Source organism: Petromyzon marinus, chromosome 3 (assembly GCF_048934315.1).
Source record: "Petromyzon marinus isolate PM22_M1 ecotype Great Lakes invasive population chromosome 3, UKy_Petmar_22M1.pri1.0, whole genome shotgun sequence".
NCBI lineage: Eukaryota > Metazoa > Chordata > Hyperoartia > Petromyzontiformes > Petromyzontidae > Petromyzon > Petromyzon marinus.
Genome location: NC_133669.1, coordinates 17291200 through 17311618, shown reverse-complemented (window position 1 = coordinate 17311618; position 20419 = coordinate 17291200). Strand labels below are relative to the sequence as shown.

Sequence of the window (20419 nt, the reverse complement as noted above, 5' to 3'; positions counted from 1 at the left end):
GGATGTGAAGGCAGATGCAGGAGATGTTGCACTGAATTGAGAAGTGAGAATGAGAGCTCGGGATAAATGACAAATCCAAGCTTTCACACGTCAACCACTCTCATCTACTTACACCCTGGACACTACCAGCATACCCACTCTGCTGTACTCTCACACTATCACCCACACTCCACTCTCACATCTCCCGGCCTGCTCTGCGGCACGGAGGTTACCGGCGGTGATGGCGAGGTCTCTGCTGCGCACGCGCCCCGCCGGGTTCTGCGCCGTGCAGTAGCAGGTGGAGCGGTGCGCACGTGCCGTGTACGCTGCCGCCGCAAATGAACTCATCATCAGCGTGCCGTTGGGGTGGACCCTGCGCAGGCCCGGCACGTCATCCAGTGCCACCGCCTTCCTATCGACACTGCTGACTCCCATCGTTCCATCCCCACCGCCTCCTGCACCGACGCCACCACCTCCGCCGCCGCCGGCACCACCAGTGTCTTTATCTCCGTCAACATCTTCCCCATCGCCATCTCCGTCATCATCGCCATCGTCCCCATCCTCATCACCGCCGCCGCCCCCCCCGCCACCACCGCCGGACGAGCGGTACGTGAACCAGCGGCGCTCGGCGAGCGGGGCTCCGTTGGCAGGGCATGTCACGGACGCACCAGTCGCCGACGAGAACACCAGAGAGGCGGCGCGACCCGGTAAGGACCACGGGGAGGACGCCGATGAAGACGCAAGGTCATCCTCGAAGAACAACGTTGACCGGACGCTCGTGTCGGACGCTGGCGCCGATGGAGGTGGGGGTGAGGGAATAGAGACGGGCAGGGAATGCGTCATGGGGTCGCACATGCACACGTGTGATTGCATCGGTGCTGGTGGATACATACCTGCGGGCAGCACCCTAAAAAAGTTGTAAACTGGGCAATTTTCACATTAAATATAAATGTGAATTATGCATGACATTTTAATGAAATGAGTAATAATACGCAGAGCAATTTTGCAGAACAACTTGGGCTTGTATTGCAAAAGAAAAATCTGGCGCGTATGTGGGAAAGGAGCAGTCACGTAACCCTTGCGGCCCGTGAGGAGGAGCTCAGTAAAGTGTACCGCTAATATATAGTATGTAGTTTTCACTTTTTCTGGGATAAATATTATTATTTTTTTGAAATAAATAAAGTTTTACAAAGGTTTTCATTGGGAAACTTTATAGTGTTTGTAAGACCCAGCTTTTTGTACAGTACTGTAGTCCCAAGCTTTTGTGCAGTCATTCACAGTAACATTGCATTTATGAAAATTACTCATGACTTAATGCTAATGTTGCAGTTTACTTCCTGAACTTACATTTTACTCACATACTACCGAAATTGGAGAGTAAAAGCCCAAAAAAGCATGTGGAGCAACTGCTTGTAGGTATAATATCCAATATAGCATAACAGGACTGGTAATATTTGCAGGTATTAACATACCATCATCACAATCACAGAAGTGTATTTCATGACTGGGCTCACAGTTAACTTTGTTTTGTATTAATAAGTGTTGTGAATTAAAAATCTCTTTGGAAAATAAAGTCTGGATAGACATGAATATGACCTTCGAATAAAATGTATGCAGTTGCAAACAGGACACTCATTTACGCCTTAATATTTTGCTGAATACACTCATTAAGGACACAAGCCGGGTGGCGGTGGTTATGCACATCGCCTGTAATCCAGCACTATGGAGGCGGCTAGGGTTGGTGGATCGCACACAAACTATGTGAAACTCTCTTCCCGTGGGCGTCGAGGAGCTATACCCTGGCTCACCAGGAGAAGGCAGTACAGCAAGTGGCCTAATCGGCATCTGTTTCCATCTGTATGGGGATGGAGTGTTGCCTCCTCATGCACGTGGGTTTTCTCCTGGACCTCCGGTTTTCTCCCACGTGTATAAACACTCGGTATTAATTGGCTAAAATTTTTTTTTAAATAAAAAGTCAATGCTAGGCCCTCCTAAAAAAGAGTCATACAACTCAGTGTGGCTTTCCTGGATAAATAATTAAAATATTCTAAAGTGACCAATCCTTCCCACATGAAAGCACATCCTCTGCTGCGATTGTTAAAATGGGTTCAATAAAAATATATATTGTAAAGTGAATACATTTTACGGTAAAATGTGAAGTGAACAGCTCCATGCTATGGATTTCATCCAATCAGTTATAATCAGAATACTGCTCCATGAATAACACATGACAGCACACAATGCAAGTAGTGGCTGATAAAAAGAAACAATTCAGTTGCAGAAAATGGGAAAGTTGCTGCATTTTTTGAGAATATTTTTTGTTTAATAAAAAAGGCCGAGTTACATTTCCCACGCTCGTAATGGAAAACCCGGTTAGCGTCATAGCAACACAAATGTTTTTAAATTTTTGCATATGTTCGTTTATCACATGTTTGCTTGTTCTTTTGCCATATTTATTTAACCGAAGATCTCCTTTGTAAATTAGTAAATAAGAATCCTCGTGTCAATGGGGGCCCCATACTTGGTCATAAACAAATGTGAACTATCTAAATATTTTTTTATGTACTTACATGTATGCACGAGTAAGTTTGCTGGATTGACAAAGGACTGTAAAGTATTACTGTTATTATTATTATTTTAACTGTGTGCACATGTTGACTTGCCTCTCGAAGAGGGGCTTTAATTTGGTGGCTACATCGTACTTATGAGCCATAATAAGAGTATAGCCAGTATAGGGTTGTCTCATTGTACTTCTGCTGCTTAAATTCAATAAAAACACAATCTCAGCAATTTTAAACTGGTGGTCATCACAAGGCTGTGTGCAGGATGTGTGCAAGGAATGGTGATGCCATCTGGATATGCAAATCATGCTGAGATTCCTGTGGTGTTGCTATTTAAGACATTTCTGCCAATATACTATCAATTGTATCCATGTGTGACTGTATATTTGTCTACTCGTTATTGTGTGCGCTCATGTTCATGTGTGTATGTCACTGTTTCTATACACGTGTTCCTTTGCATACACGTGCTTACGTGCATATGTACAGTGAAGGAAAAAAGTATTTGATCCCCTGTTGATTTTGTACGTTTACCCACTGACAAAGAAATGATCAGTCTATAATTTAATGGTACGTTTATTTGAACAGTGAGAGACAGAATAACAACAACAAAATCCAGAAAAACGCATGTCAAAAATGTTATAAATTGATTTGCATTTTAATGAGGGAAATAAGTATTTTACCCCCTCTCAATCAGAAAGATTTCTGGCTCCCAGGTGTATTTTATACAGGTAACGAGCTGAGATTAGGAGCACACACTTAAAGGGAGTGCTCCTAATCTCAGCTTGTTACCTGTATAAAAGACACCTGTCCACAGACGCAATCAATCAATCAGATTCCAAACTCTCCACCATGGCCAAGACCAAAGAGCTCTCCAAGGATGTCAGGGACAAGATTGTAGACCTACACAAGGCTGGAATGGGCTACAAGACCATTGCCAAGCAGCTTGGTGAGAAGGTGACAACAGTTGGTGCGATTATTCGCAAATGGAAGAAACACAAAAGAACTGTCAATCTCCCTCGGCCTGGAGCTCCATGCAAGATCTCACCTCGTGGAGTTGCAATGATCATGAGAATGGTGAGGAATCAGCCCAGAACTACACGGGAGGATCTTGTCAATGATCTCAAGGCAGCTGGGACCATAGTCACCAAGAAAACAATTGGTAACACACTGCGCCGTGAAGGACTGAAATCCTGCAGCGCCCGCAAGGTCCCCCTGCTCAAGAAAGCACATATACATGCCCGTCTGAAGTTTGCCAATGAACATCTGAATGATTCAGAGGATAACTGGGTGAAAGTGTTGTGGTCAGATGAGACCAAATGGAGCTCTTTGGCATCAAATCAAGTCGCCGTGTTTGGAGGAAGAGGAATGCTGCCTATGACCCCAAGAACACCATCCCCACCGTCAAACATGGAGGTGGAAACATTATGCTTTGGGGGTGTTTTTCTGCTAAGGGGACAGGGCAACTTCACCGCATCAAAGGGACGATGGACAGGGCCATGTACCATCAAATCTTGGGTGAGAACCTTCTTCCCTCAGCCAGCGTATTGAAAATGGGTCGTGGATGGGTATTCCAGCATGGCAATGACCCAAAACACACGGCCAAGGCAACAAAGGAGTGGCTCAAAAAGAAGCACATTAAGGTCCTGGAGTGGCCTAGTCAGTCTCCAGACCTTAATCCCATAGAAAATCTGTGGAAGGAGCTGAAGGTTCGAGTTGCCAAACGTCAGCCTCGAAACCTTAATGACTTGGAGAAGATCTGCAAAGAGGAGTGGGACAAAATCCCTCCTGACATGTGTGCAAACCTGGTGGCCAACTACAAGAAAGTCTGACCTCTGTGATTGCCAACAAGGGTTTTCCCACCAAGTACTAAGTCATGTTTTGCAGAGGGGTCAAATACTTATTTCCCTCATTAAAATGCAAATCAATTTATAACATTTTTGACATGTGTTTTTCTGGATTTTTTTGTTGTTATTCTGTCTCTCACTGTTCAAATAAATCTACCAGTAAAATTATAGACTGATCATTTCTTTGTCAGTGGGCAAACGTACAAAATCAGCAGGGGATCAACTCCAGTTTATAAAGAGAGATGCCAAATAAACTCTTCCACAAGTTTTGTGGTAGTGACGATGAAGTCTTTGAAGCTTTGAGGAGAACGTCTGACCAGCGCTTGGCACTGCTACATTATTGCCAGTTCCCTTTGCATTGCAGTCATCAATGAATGCAGCAGGAAGGACTGCTTGAAGCTTAACAAATCAAAGGGGGAGTTTTCTTATTTATGCCTAAAATGAGGTTATTTTTCACCCATATCATTACAATTTGTAGTCGCTAAGTCTGCTGACGTCTGCATTGCTGATGGTAATTAGGTGTAGCAGACTGCAGATCAGTTTTTCTAAACTTCAATTCGTGACACCCAAAGTTACGCTAAGTCACGGCACACTACATGCGCCTCATAGTTGGTAATCATGGAAAAGTGTAGCGTTAGAGGATTCCAACTTTAAATATGAAAATAATATAACAAATATTTGTTAAGTCTTTAGATTATTTGAAAAACGTGATAAACCTTGCATGTGCTGGTAAGCGATGCAGTAACGGATAGCACGTTGCGACACGAACCTGGCGACCCAAGTTGGATTCCCGCTCACGTCCAACACCAGTGATGATTATCTGAACTGGTCATGGGCCTCCCCTAGGTCGACTCAGCCTCAAATGAGCACCCGGTGCAGTGTGTATACTTCGGCACTGGGGAGACAAAGGCGGCCGGTCGTGGTGCTGGCCACCCACCCCCTCGTGTGCCGTGCTCGCTAACAGCACCTGTTGTCCCAACAGCCTGTTGAAGGCTACAGGGGGGACCTTTGTCTTTGTCGACACACACGTGTGAGTACATCCCGTGTCGCGGTGTGAGCTGCTCTCTCACCGATGACGGCCGGCGCGAGTAGCAGAGTGCACACGAGGGGAAGCATGGCCGTCACCTGTCATTGCATGGGCCAACAAGGGCCAGAGGGGCCGGGGTGGGGGGGAGAAGAAAGAGAAATTACGGAAGGAATTGTGGAAGGGTGCACATGAGTTATGAGGATGAGGATGAATGAGTGACAGTAGTGATTGAAATAAAAACAAAACAAATTATTTGGTGATTCTTCATTCGCAGTGGTGCACAAGTTTCATTAACAAACGAAAACTATCTCAACACATTCGTCAATAACACTGCCTTAAAATAAATAAAATATCGATATGCAACATTTTGGGCAATGTCCATTCTTCACAGCATATAGCGAGGGTCGAAGGATAGAGCTAATAAGGGTAAAACTAGCTTTGTAAAGGGAATGGAGGTGAGAGAGGAGGGATTGAATGATCAGGAAGACATTGAAGTGGAGGAATATGAAGTGAAAGAATGCATGGCGTGAGCAACAATCACCATCTCTGAGCAGAATGTTTGCCAGCTATGAACACAATTAGTAGCTGAATGAAGGAATCATAAGTAGTGGCTCCAGGTAGGCTTGAGTTAGCCTAATTATCCAACAGGCCCAAGTTTGTGTAGACGTGGCCAATGAAGTTGACTTCCTTTTTCCAAGTTTACTCAGGATATACAAGTAAATGAATGGAAATCCCCAGTGCAAAGACTTAAGTCTTGAATTTTAAAAGTTTCAGTATGTAATTATAATTTAGAATACAAAGTGTTTCCAAGTGTATGACCACAGGGGGATTCTGAAGATCTGGATGCACAAACAAGATGGGAGGAATGAGTCAGTGTCGCAGAGCACAAGAAAGTTATTTTGATTTGTTCAGCAAGTGGTACAAGCATCTTCCAAACAATTGCGGTGCGAAACGACACATGGCAAACCCATAAATGTGAGAAAGGGCCTGTGCTTCCAGACTTGTGTAGCTTTGCACACTGCATTTTTATGATTATATTGAACACTGCATTATTATGACCACATTTGTACTGTTTATAGAGATGTGCGCGACTACTCATCACCGCTAATGCAGGAAAGGAAACTGAGCCTCTGGTAACTACCGGCCCCGCAGATTTGTATCTAATCATAGACCAGAATTTCGTACAATCACAGACCTTCTCCTTGGGTTGTGCTTAGCCGTTAGCGGTCCTTTCCAATATCTGCTTCTGTAGCTTCAGCTGATGAAACATTAAGGGATGTCGTTCTCTCTTTCTGGTGTTAGGATTTTATGGCGGTAAGGATGAGCGTTAGGGTTTAAGTATTAAGGTTATGGGGTAAGCATTAGAATTTAGGATGCTAGGTTAAGGGGAACTTAGGGTGATGGTTTATAAATGGGATAAAGGGTTTGGAGTTCGGGTTATGGTTTAGAAATGGACTAAAGGCTCAAGGTTAAGGGTCTAGTTGTTATGGTTTATAGTTAGGGTTAAAGGTTAGGGACAGTAGTACCTAAAACTGCATTTATTACCACATCTCCAATGAGCACGATTGACTACATACGGTGCAAAAGAAGTTCAATATACATACATCTGCAGGGACAGTTGTTCCTGTTTTTCTTACTCTGTATTTGTGGGGACAGTCGCCTCCTCAGACAAAAGGGATAGGAGCCAGACATTGTTTTAATAGGCCTACGATTTGGATAACACTTAACCCCGGCCCTGCATGAGAGGGCTTGCTAAAAGCACAATGCACAATTGCCCTGACGTTTAATTTCAACTACGTTGTAGATGACAACGCTGGTTACTGCAGTGACAATTCCACATTCCTTTGGCGGGCACCAGTGTTTCCACGTTGAACTTGCCACGAAGTGGTATATAATGTCTTCAGCCTGGAAGAACGATGATGGGTAGTGGAGATGACTACCAAGTGGGATTAATGCGCCTTATATAGAGTACATTAATCTTTGGTGTTAATGTATGCAGATTTATGAATAATACTGTGCAGTATTAAATATTATAATTACAGGTACTGTACTCTGTAGCATAACGTTAACAAGGCAGGAGGGATCCTCTAAGCAGCAGTACATTAACAGGGATAAAAAATCTAACTGTACTCTAATTAAAGTATTTTTTAAGGTGTATGTTCCATTAATGCATACAAAACATAATAATAATCTCAGTAGGCTTTTTCAAATGCGTTTAAATTTTACTCTATCCTTGTCTGAGATTGTATCATTTCATTTTACAATACCGTGTAAGGAGTTTCCTTAATTGTTGTATATTACAGCATATAATTGATGTAATTAATAGAACTCTACCAATACAGTACTGTAACACTGTAAGATATGCAATGCTTTAATTACCTCTTTAATTACAATGTTTTATTCGTGTTGTATTAACACAGCAGTATTAATACAATACTGTACAATGTATTCATATACAGTATTATTATACCACTGTATTTTAATACTGGAATACAATCATTAATTTTTTTAAAGTATTGCTGTTATGATTGTCAATCTAAGCATTATTCTAAGCAGTATTATGTGTACTGCTAAATTTATTAATCCTGTATGACAAAAATAAATGTATCTACATCACAGTACTGTACAATATTCTAAAACTACACATTAAATTGACGATGCACGTTTGACCAGGAGCTATTACTTGCATATTTACGCAATACCATTACTTCAACAACAAATTAATAACGGATTTCAGGGAAAATTTCGCAAATTTGCGATGTCTGTAAATGGTCTCAACCAAGCAAACCTTAGGAAATCCAAATGCAATGCAATATTTCCCTGTACCATAGAGATGTACAACATTAAAACGCGCATTATCGGGACTATTAAACGGAATCCCTTATGCACATCAGGGCTATGGGTTTGGACAGCGATTACTTGTGAACGCTCCGCAATCTGACGCACGGTTTATTTATTTGTGGCATCAGATGAGTTAAGGGACGTCACGCAGAGAACACCTACACAGATTATGAAATATCCCCCGAGTGCACGTGCGCTACGGGTTTCGAACAAAATTATGAAAATACGTATTTTGAGAATTAAAGAGCATGTACGTGAGAAAGAGGGCCCTTGAGTTAAGATAAATGCAGCCAATTAAAACACCCATCTATTGGGTTTTTTTTTTACTGAGGGTCCGGCATACTATTAGTGCAGTGTAAAATTAACAGCGTAACATAAATGCTGTTGAACATTAAAGTTATTTCAGTATTACCAAGACAACCTTTACGATGAAATCAAGAGCGTGTAAATCGTTAACGCAAGTGCACAATGTGCGTGTCAGACACGGGCATTACACTATAAAATCATGCACAAGCATTTATAGTTGTCCAGTATTGCACATGGATTCATATGCATAGCATGTAGCTACAGCAGTTCATACCGTGCAGCAATCCACGTAACAGTACGAATGAATACACCGCACTCATCCCCGTATAGAGACAAAGATATCCCCGTATACACACATTCACACTCACTCCACACTTCTACAATTAGACAAATACATCCATAGCCACGTGCACCACACGAGTGCACCGTTATGGTTGATGAGCCATTTTGCTGTGCGAGACATTGGCTCTCACGCATAAGCAAAGCGAGTAGATTTTGATTTAAAGCTTTCGTGGTTCTTTCGGTGAAGTCACGTAGAAGGGAAACAATAAAATAATACAAATATAAAACAATAAAATTCTCACGACGTTTCAACTGCAACACAAGCAATCATCATCAGGTGTGAAAACCACAGCAAGAAAATTATAAAAAAGTGGCGGGTTTTTTTTCTTGCTGTGGTTTTCACACCTGATGATGATTGCTTGTGTTGCAGTCAAAACGTCGTGAAAATTATATTTTTTATTATTTTATTGTTTCCCTTCTACGTGACTTTACCGAAAGAACCAAGAATACAAAGCGAGGTTTAGCAACTGATAAACACCATCACCACTACAAACCCACGCCATCACCACTACAACCCATCACTACATACATAACCACCACAATTATTCATCATCAATGAAATCCAACACCACTGCAACCAATCACTACATAACCACCTATTCACACATTGCCAAAAACAACCCATGCCATGACCACCAACAACCCATCACTACAAAACCACTATAATACCCATACATAACCAAGTAAACCCATGAACTAACCATCATAATTACCCATAGCAATTGATAGGGCAGAGGCCTATACTGTACGTACGTTGATAATGTGCCTACGTTGTAACACGAATATTTTGAACAATACTGTACTAATTTATAGCATGTCAATCCACTGCTGGATGAGAAAGTGGTTGTCTGGCATTCCACACGTATATGTTTGTCAGCAGCATTTGTTTAAACGTGAAGATACTTTAGAATGGCAAGCGCGGTCCAGAGTTTTGGTGATTTATTTAATACAGGGTCTATTTTAATGTATGCACTACAATACTGTGGTCCAATATATATTTTGCTGTATTCGACTATCTGGGTTCTGACGATACACCCGAGTGTTTGCAAGAGATATCAGGGAATGAGCGAAAATATGGTTCAGAGTACAGTACAATTAATTACAAAATAAATCCGTGCAAACGTAGACAATACAGTACAACTTCCCTTACCCTATTGTCTGCGAAATTTTCACGGGCAAATGGGAGTCACGTGGCTAAATGTATCCTCTTATCCATCATGTTTTGTGATTTGTGTGGAAAATTGAATAGATTCGCGGATACAATCGCAGATAAATTATGTTTGTCCTAGACATGACGGATAACAGGAAGTTATGCTTTATCATTGCAGCATACACATGTATTCAATTTGAATATTGTACCGTGCGTATCACATACAGGGGCCACGTGGTGGACAGCAGAGGGCAGTGCACGCAAATTCCATTGTTGTACTCTACCCCTATGCGTCCCACGTGTTCTCCCAAGCGTTCACCAACCCACACTGACCAGCGTGGTAAAGTATGGGGAGGCCCTCATCCAGCAGTAGGTTGACAAAAGGCTATTATTATTATACACGTCTTGGCGTTCAGTATCTGTACTTTACAGTTGGTTACCCAATAAGGGAGACCAAGAATTAGATATTATTTGGATCTTTCGGTAAGGCCACGTAGACAGAAAAAAATAATCAAAATAATAACAATATCACGATGTTTCGATCACAACACAAGCAATCGTCTTCAGGTGAAAAAAGAGGCTTTACCTAAATACCCAAAGAATATGAATTCCTGCAATCACGAAAGCTTTTAGTCAAGAATTAGATGTTGATATTGTACTGAGATGCCTATACTGTACCTACTAAATAAGGACAATTGTGAATTAGGATACAATGCACTCCACATACGGACACACACATTAAAGATGAAACCCTCCAAGTACTTGATCACGCCACTGCTGATGGCAGGGTCCCTACTGAAAAAAAAACTAATTTTATTTTACCAGGTAAGGCCCTCTGAGCTATACAGTATAGCTCTTTTTTCAGAAGCGACCTGACCACAAATGATAGCTCAACGAAGTGGCTTGTCACGTGGAAATGTATATCAGCCAAATTTATTCTAAATGTGGAGGGAAAAATCAGAGGACCCGGAGAAAAATCCAAGCGACCACAGGGAGAGTGACACCACAAACTCCAAATATACAGGAAGCGTCAGCATCAGGATCGAACCCACGACCTCCTGTATACCAGGAGAGGCAGTTAACATCTTGCCAACGTGGCACTTGATGGCGCTCCAGAGAGAACCCCTCGAGTCTAGAAGGTTAGAATGAGTACCCACACTTTACCCCACACCACGCAAACTGCAGATCGCGTGGTGTAGGTACGGTGCGAAGAAAGTTCAACCTACCGTACATACATAGATCAGACTATGGCGTTGCTCATTGATACTTCTGTGTGGACAAAAAAAACTTTCCATTAGTTTACCTGCTGCGCTGAGAGATCGAATCAAACCGGTGACATCTGAATTTCTAGTCCAGTTGTAGAGTAATAAAATAACACGATTTCGCATTGCTAAAAGAAAAGCACTTGGTCTATGCACGATTGATGCTGGATATAACCACATTTGCTCATGTGATTTCTAACTTTAATCCTTACCCCATGTATCGATAGTTACATTTTGATGCACAATTTTATTGAGGGACCGTATGCTGTCTTGGTGTGTTCTGGGACTATTTTTGTTGTTTTGCTGCCTTGCCCAAGCTTGCATTTAGTGTTGAAAATCGGCAGGAATTTATGTACTTCTGCAATTTGTACTGATATACTCATGGCTCGCTTACCTTTTCTCTATTTTTTATTGTTTGTTGTTGTAACTTGCTGACCTGCCCCAACTGGACATCTGTGAAAAAAGAGCTTCATAGCTCTTCGGATTCCTCCAGTCTAAATATTCTGATAACTGAATTGACCGCTATGAGACAGTGGTGAATATTCTACATTACCTTGTAAAGAACCAGCCTCCTGACCACTAACTGCCTTTCTAAAAAGTGACATCCATTTTATACACTCTAGACTGGATTGTAGACTGAGTCAAACGATTATTTTGAACTCAGTTTGTATTGTGTATAGCACAATGTGGGTTCAATCTGCACCAACACATGTCACGTACAATAGACACACATGGATTTTAAATGCATGTATAAAGACAAATATCCCCCGTATAGCCTTGACAGATTGTTGGGGCAATTGCTGCTAGCGAGCACCTATGAAGGCTGGCACAGCACACGAGGGGGTGGGTGCACAACACCACGTCCGGCCGCCTTTGTCTCCCCAGTGGCGATGTTTACACACTACACCAGATACTCATTTAAGACTGAGTTGACCCAGGGGAGGCCCAGGATCGGTTCAGATAAATGCTATCACTGGTGGTGGCCGTGAGCGGTAATCAAACTCAGGTCCCTTGGTTCGGAGTGCAGCTCGCTAACTGCTACACTACCACTCCACACATACTGTATATATACGCACACTTAACACACACACGCACACTTAACACACACGTGTGCGCGCACACAATGAATTTCAACACAAAACCCCATGCAGGCTCACAGATGGGGGTTCACGTGACCTACATTTGAGACTGAAGCCATATCTACCACAATGGCCCATCACCATTACAAACCCATGCCATCACCACTACAACCCATCACTACATAACCACATTTACCCATTGCCAAACATAAGCCATCACCACTACAACCCATGACATCACCACAACCCATCACTACATAACCACAATTACCCATTGGCAAATATAACCCGTCACCACTATAAACCCATGCCATCACCACTACAACCCAGCACTACATACCACTACAATTACCCATCGTTAATTTAATCCATCAGAAACAATCACATTTACTCATCACTAATAAAATCCCATCACCAACCACAATCACCCACAACCCACGCATATTAACCCATCGGTGAGTACTACAATTCCTCTACGGTATTCACCAATATGTGTAAGCCATCAAGGTAACCATGGCACTGCGCTATGAACCTGGCAGCTGAAGATCACTTCCCGGCAATAGCTAACATCAGTGGCGAGACATTTTTGAACCGGTCCTGGGCCCACCTTAACCAATATACACTCACCAGCGTGTTTAGATACTGTAATAAAAAAAACACATAACTGACATAGCAACGGGAGCTGTAAAAATAGATAGCATAAGCCATCATCACTAAAACCCATCACTATAAGACCACTGCATTTACAAATAACCACTACAACCCATCACTAACCACCACAATCACCCATAAACATAGTCACCTAGGACCACTGCATCCAATCACCACCACACAATCGTCTCTACAACCACCATAATGACCGGGCCCTTCGTTATTATAATCCATGCCAACACATCACTCTCACAACCCAGCACAAATCCTACCCACTTTCTCGCCACAAAGAACACAGCAACATCATCATATCCATCGACATAAACACAACTACGTTCTTTAAAAATCTCAACCACAAATACTGTGGAACTCTTAACCCACCACCCACTGTCCCATTACCACCAGTCACCGTGACAACCACAGCTACCCCCACATCGCAAAGTCAGCCGGCACTGCAGCCACCATCACCACCACCATCATCACCACCCATCACCACAATTATCCAGGAACTACCATAACCACAATCACCACCCCCATGGCCACCAAAAAAAACCCCACAGCACTCACCGCAACTACATGACAGTACCAACCATCACAGCGCACAATCTGCCATTACCGCAGTCGCTACCACAAAGCAAAACTACATCACCTCTGCCACCATGGGCAACCACCCCAACACACCAATCCTCCACTGAATGTGGCATAAGAGACACATGTATTGTGGCGTATTAGAGTGTACATGCGTGCCTCATGTGTGTGTGCGCGTGTGTGAAGGGAGATTAAAAGGCTTGAAACATCACTTGCTGGTGGAAGCTCCCCCCGTTAGAGGGGGGCTCTTGAGGCTACTTTGGCCAAATCTTGCACGCTGTGCCACCACGTCTTGGAAGACGACGATGGGAGGATACACACACAATGATGCAGTGCAATTGTGTGTAGTATGCAGTGAGTTGGGTACCATTAACAATGTGCTGCATCAGCAGCAACACGGCATGGATATACACTTAATTAAGAAAATACTAATTACTATGCTGGGTTTTTTTTCATTTAAAAACGAAAGACGATGTTATCAGATGATAAAAAAACGTTACTGTATGCCCAAGAAGTGTGATCTTGTATATGGTGATATATTTTTACACATAAGAGCTGTGTCTACACATGTGTACACGTGTATGTGTACAGACGGCCCTTTTGATAATCCACTGCTGCTGTACACATACGGTGTACATAGTCACGACTTAAAGCTTTCGTGACTGCACGAATTAATATTCTAGGGTCTTTCTGTAAAGTCACGTAGATATATCTAGACCCAAGACTATTGGTGTACATAGTGTATATACTGTACAATTACACGTGTGTGTGTGTGTGTAATTAAAATAGGTGCTCGCTGACAAACACTTGCCCCGACAAGTCTGTTAAAGACTACACGGGGGGGTGGGGATCTTTTTCTTTTGTTCCACTACAAAATGACCCACACACGCAATGTGTTGCCTGTGTGACAAAAAGATTGTACACAATGTAGCAGCACATGCACCACAAAGACCACGTTACGTAACTGTGAAAGCAATTATAAACGGGCACGTGCGTACACGAATTTAACATCGCATTGTCTCTACTGCGTCGCACGTGCACACAACAAAGAGAGCACGTGGCACGTGACGCGTGACACGTGACGGTAGATTTGCACGCATTGTATACTGCACGTGCATATACACCGTCCGTGTATACTGTCGTACTGATAATACATACCTATATACTGAATTGTGCGTGACAGTTTATAGTGACGTGCATGATACAATTGCATGCTGTATGATTGCAATGCATTTTTATATAGAGCACTGTGTTTGCAGGTCAGTTTCTACTGTACAGCATAGCCATAATGTATACTTTAAATTAGCACGTACTTACAGTATGTTGCGTACACCGTGAAGTTAATATGCTCATATCATAGACGTGCACTTATTACTGAATTTAATTGCGCACACACACACGCAACATTGTGTTGGACACATTTCCGAATTTGGACATATGCACACAAATACATACCTGTATGTACATTTGCCCTGTAGCACCCTGATGCACACACACACGCGCACACTGATACATGCACAGATGCAAACACAACACACAGATGCATGCACAATTAAGCACGTTTTTACTCAACTTTACATGGAACGCATGCCAACTTATATTCTACACATACACAACGACAAAGATCCTTGATGCGTACTGCATATGAAGCATCATTTAAACACTCACACAGATGCACTGCATACATATTCAACGTGACACAGGTACATGTTCATCTGAATTGCAGGCCTGATACACAAAGATACGTACATTAATGAGAGGTATACATCAAATACATACACGACATTGCACACTTGAGAATTACACACAAACGTACCTTTTAAAATTTTATGCGCGCAAAGATGCATTACAGTACATACACAGATTCAACATGACATACAAGCAGGTACATGTTATCATGCATGACGAGACCTGACGTATACTGGAGATGCATACAGGACACACACATGCACGAAAATGACACACGACACACTGACACATACGTGGTAGACACAATGAGCACACGCAACGTGATACACTACACACACTGTACACACACGACTACAAACACAAACTAAACATTACATACACAGATAGATAGATACAGGGCACGGCATGGCTGGATTGGTTGATGATGGTCCACGGGCAGTCGTGGAGATGGATCGGTAAAACATCGCAGGACCGTGAGAGATTCTGATTTGACCATGATGGCATGACACGAGCATGTGGCACACGTGCATCACACACGTGCATCACACTGTAACAATCACATATACCTTACGCACTGACTTGATAGCACGAAACGTACAGTGATAGATCACACTATTCATTGCCAGTGATAAGATGCACATCATCAGCCATGATCAATCCACTGCTGGATAAGGGCGTCCCTATGTCACATTGCTGATTTGGCACTTACACACATAATGATGCACCACAAACTGAACTGACATACATATACAATGGTACATAACACTGAACTGACACAATGATACACTGAATTGACACAATGCTACATCACACACAGATACAATGATGCATCACACGCTGAACTGACACACACAATGCTATATCGAATACTGAATTGACACACAATGCTACATCACATTGAATTAACACAATGATACATCACACACTGAATTGACACACACAATGATACATCACACACTGAATTGACACACAATGATACATCACACACTGAATTGACACAATGATACATCACACATTGAATTAACACAATGATACATCACACACTGAATCAACACACACTGACACATCACACACTGAATTGACACACACAATGATACATCACACACTGAATTAACACAAAATGATACATCACACACTAAATTGACACACACAATGATACATCACATTGAATTAACACACAATGATACATCACACACTGAATTAACACAATGATACATCACACACTGAATTGACACACACAAATGATACATCACATTGAATTAACACACAATGATACATCACACACTGAATTGACACACACAATGATACATCACATTGAATTAACACACAATGATACATCACACACTGAATTAACACAATGATACATCACACACTGAATTGACACACACAATGATACATCACACACTGAATTGACACACACAATGATACATCACACACTGAATTGACACACACAATGATACATCACACACTGAATTGACACACACAGTGATACATCATACACTGAACTGACACACAATGATACATCGCACACTGAATTGACACACACAATGATACATCACACACTGAATTGACACACAATGCTACATCACACACTGAATTGACACACACAATGATACATCACACACTGAATTGACACACAATGATACATCCCACACTGAATTGACACAATGCTACATCACACACTGAATTGACACACGCAATGATACATCACACACTGAATTGACACACACAATGATACATCACACACTGAATTGACACACACAGTGATACATCATACACTGAACTGACACACAATGATACATCACACACTGAATTGACACACACAGTGATACATCGCACACTGAATTGCAACACACACAATGATACATCGCACACTGAATTGACACGATACATCACACTGAATTGACACACACAATGATACATCACACACTGAATCAACACACAATGATACATCACACACTGAATTGACACACACAATGATACATCGCACACTGAATTGACACACAATGATACATCACACACTGAATTGACACACACACAATGATACATCACACTGAATTGACACACACAATTATATATCACACACTGAATCAACACACAATGATACATCACACACTGAATTGACACACAATGATACATCACACACTGAATTGACACACACAATGATACATCACACACTGAATTGACACAATGATACATCACACACTGAATTGACACACACAATGATACATCGCACACTGAATTGACACAATGATACATCACACACTGAATTGACACAGTTATACATCACACACTGAATTGACACACACAGTGATACATCACACACTGAATTGACACAATGATACATCACACACTGAATTGACACAGTTATACATCACACACTGAATTGACACAATGATACATCACACACTGAATTGACACACACACAGTGATACATCACACACTGAATTGACACACAATGATACATCACACACTGAATTGACACAATGATACGTCACACACTGAAGTAACACAATGATACATCACACACTGAATTGACACAATGATACATCACACACTGAATTGACACACACAGTGATACATCACACACTGAATTGACACACAATGCTACATCACACACTGAATTGACACACAATGATACATCACACACTGAATTGACACAATGATACATCATACACTGAATTGACACAATGATACATCGCACACTGAATTGACACACACAGTGATACATCACACACTGAATTGACACACACAATGATACATCACACACTGAATTGACACACACAATGATACATCACACACTGAATTGACACACACAATGATACATCACACACTGAATTGACACACACAGTGATACATCACACACTGAATTGACACACACAATGCTACATCACACACTGAATTGACACACACAATGCTACATCACACACTGAATTGACACACACAGTGATACATCGCACACACTATGATGCATCACATACTACATTCACACCGTGATACATCACACGCCGACATGACACACACAAAGATATATCACACACTAAATTGACACACACAATGATATATTCCACACTAAACTGACACACACACACTGATACATCACACACTGAACTGACACGTACTCACAAAGATACATCACACACTGAATTGACACACAATGGTAAATCACACTGAACTGACACATACACCACGATACATCATCACACAATGAACTGACACGTACTTACAAAGATACATCATACACTGCATTTACACACAGATACATGACACACTGAATTGACACTCACAGTGACACAGCAATACATCACACGCTGAAATAACAGTGGCACACAGTGATACATCACACTGTATTGACACACAGTGATACATCACACGCTCAATTGACACAAGGATACATCACACAAATTGACACAGTGGCACACAGTGACACATCACACTGAATTGACACACAATGATACATCACACACTGAATTGACACACACAGTGATACATCGCACACTGAATTGAGACACAATGATACATCACACACTGAATTGACACACACAATGATACATCACACGCTCAATTGACACAATGATTAATCACACACTGAACTGACACACACACAATGATACATCACACACTGAATTGACACACAGCGATACATCACACACAGAATTGACACACACAATGATACATCACACACTGAATTGACACAATGATTCATCACACATTGAACTGACACACACACACAATGATACATCACACTGAATTGACACACACAGTGATAGATCACACACAGAATTGACACACACACAATGATACATCACACGCTGAATTGACACAATGATACATCACACACTGAATTGACACACACACACAATGATACATCACACGCTGAATTAACACACAATGCCCCACACTGCATGAACACAGAGAGTGACACATCACACACTGATTGCTTGTACATGGCACACACACACGTGTGATGTTGATACATCCACACCGACCTTGTATAATAAAAAAACGTCGCCTCTCGCTTGTGGCTTCCCTCCTCACGCCCTCGTCTCAGTGAAATTGTTCATATATAGATATAGGAAATTTATTTGGATTTATTTCAAATATATAAATAATTGCTTACATTTATTTGTAACGTTTAAATTTTTTTTTCGCCCTCCCCTCTTGGCTGCAACAGAAACTCCCCCGACAACCACGATTATTTTTTTTTCTCCACTTTCATACAATAATTTATTTATTGTTCTTATTAAAAACCCGCCTTGCCAGGATTTACAAAACGCGACCACCCCACCGCTGCATCATCGCTCCGGGTGTCTCAAGCCACTCAAATCTTTGTTGCTCTTCCGATGGTGACGACGACGACGAAGACGACGACGATGATGTTGGTGATGTTGGTGATGGAAGAGGAGGAGGGGGTGTTTATATAAAATAGAAGCTAGTTTGGACGCGTCTTCCGTCCCTCTGTGATGATCTCTCTCTCTGCTGCTGCTGCTACTGACCGGGATCTTCACCACCACCACCCACCCACCCCCTCCCCAATGTTAATCTCCCCCCACCACCACCCACCCCCTCCCCAATGTTAATCCCCCCACCACCACCCCACCACCACCACCCCGCCGAATCCTTGTCCATACTTCACCACTAGGTGGCGCACTAACGTCGACTCCCGATTCTCACTATACTGCTCGCTGCCTGGAATCGATTCCAATTTAGGCGGTATTCCCCAGTGCGTTTGCGTCGATTTCGTTGCGTGCTCTCTTTAATATGGATCGATTCCCTGGATCATTTAACACATTCGGTGATGCCGATGCTGCTTGCTTCATGGTGCACAAGCACCGAATAATAACCCAACACTGTGGTCCTTAATAGGAGACGTTTCGGGCAATGGTCCTTCCTTCATATTACATGATTCCCCGTCGTGGAATGAATACTGCTGGGGTGGAAGGACGTGGGAATACGCGCTTAAGATGGGTAGATTTGCCCTTTAAGAATCTGAAGATTTAGACTGGAAAATCCTATGAGCCATGAAACCCTTTTTCATAGATGTCCAGTATGGGTCGGGTCAGCAAGTTACAACAGGAAAATAATAACCACAATAATCGG

At 42.2% G+C, this 20419-nt stretch overlaps 1 protein-coding gene across 3 annotated transcripts in view; it reads right to left on the bottom strand.

Annotated features, from left to right (window-relative positions):
- Positions 1-19842, bottom strand: part of LOC116955807 (cell adhesion molecule DSCAM-like) — a 79762-nt gene extending 59920 nt beyond the window's left edge. For all 3 annotated transcript variants that reach the window (XM_076051900.1, XM_032977127.2, XM_032977132.2), the window contains exons 1-4: positions 19309-19842; positions 15086-15136; positions 5455-5509; positions 213-767 (exon numbers count right to left, since the gene is read on the bottom strand). In XM_076051900.1, coding sequence (XP_075908015.1) covers positions 213-767; positions 5455-5509; positions 15086-15097 — 622 coding nt within the window. In that variant the 5' untranslated portion in view covers positions 15098-15136; positions 19309-19842. The remainder of the gene's footprint in view (positions 1-212; positions 768-5454; positions 5510-15085; positions 15137-19308) is intronic.
- Between the last annotated feature and the right edge of the window lie 577 nt (positions 19843-20419).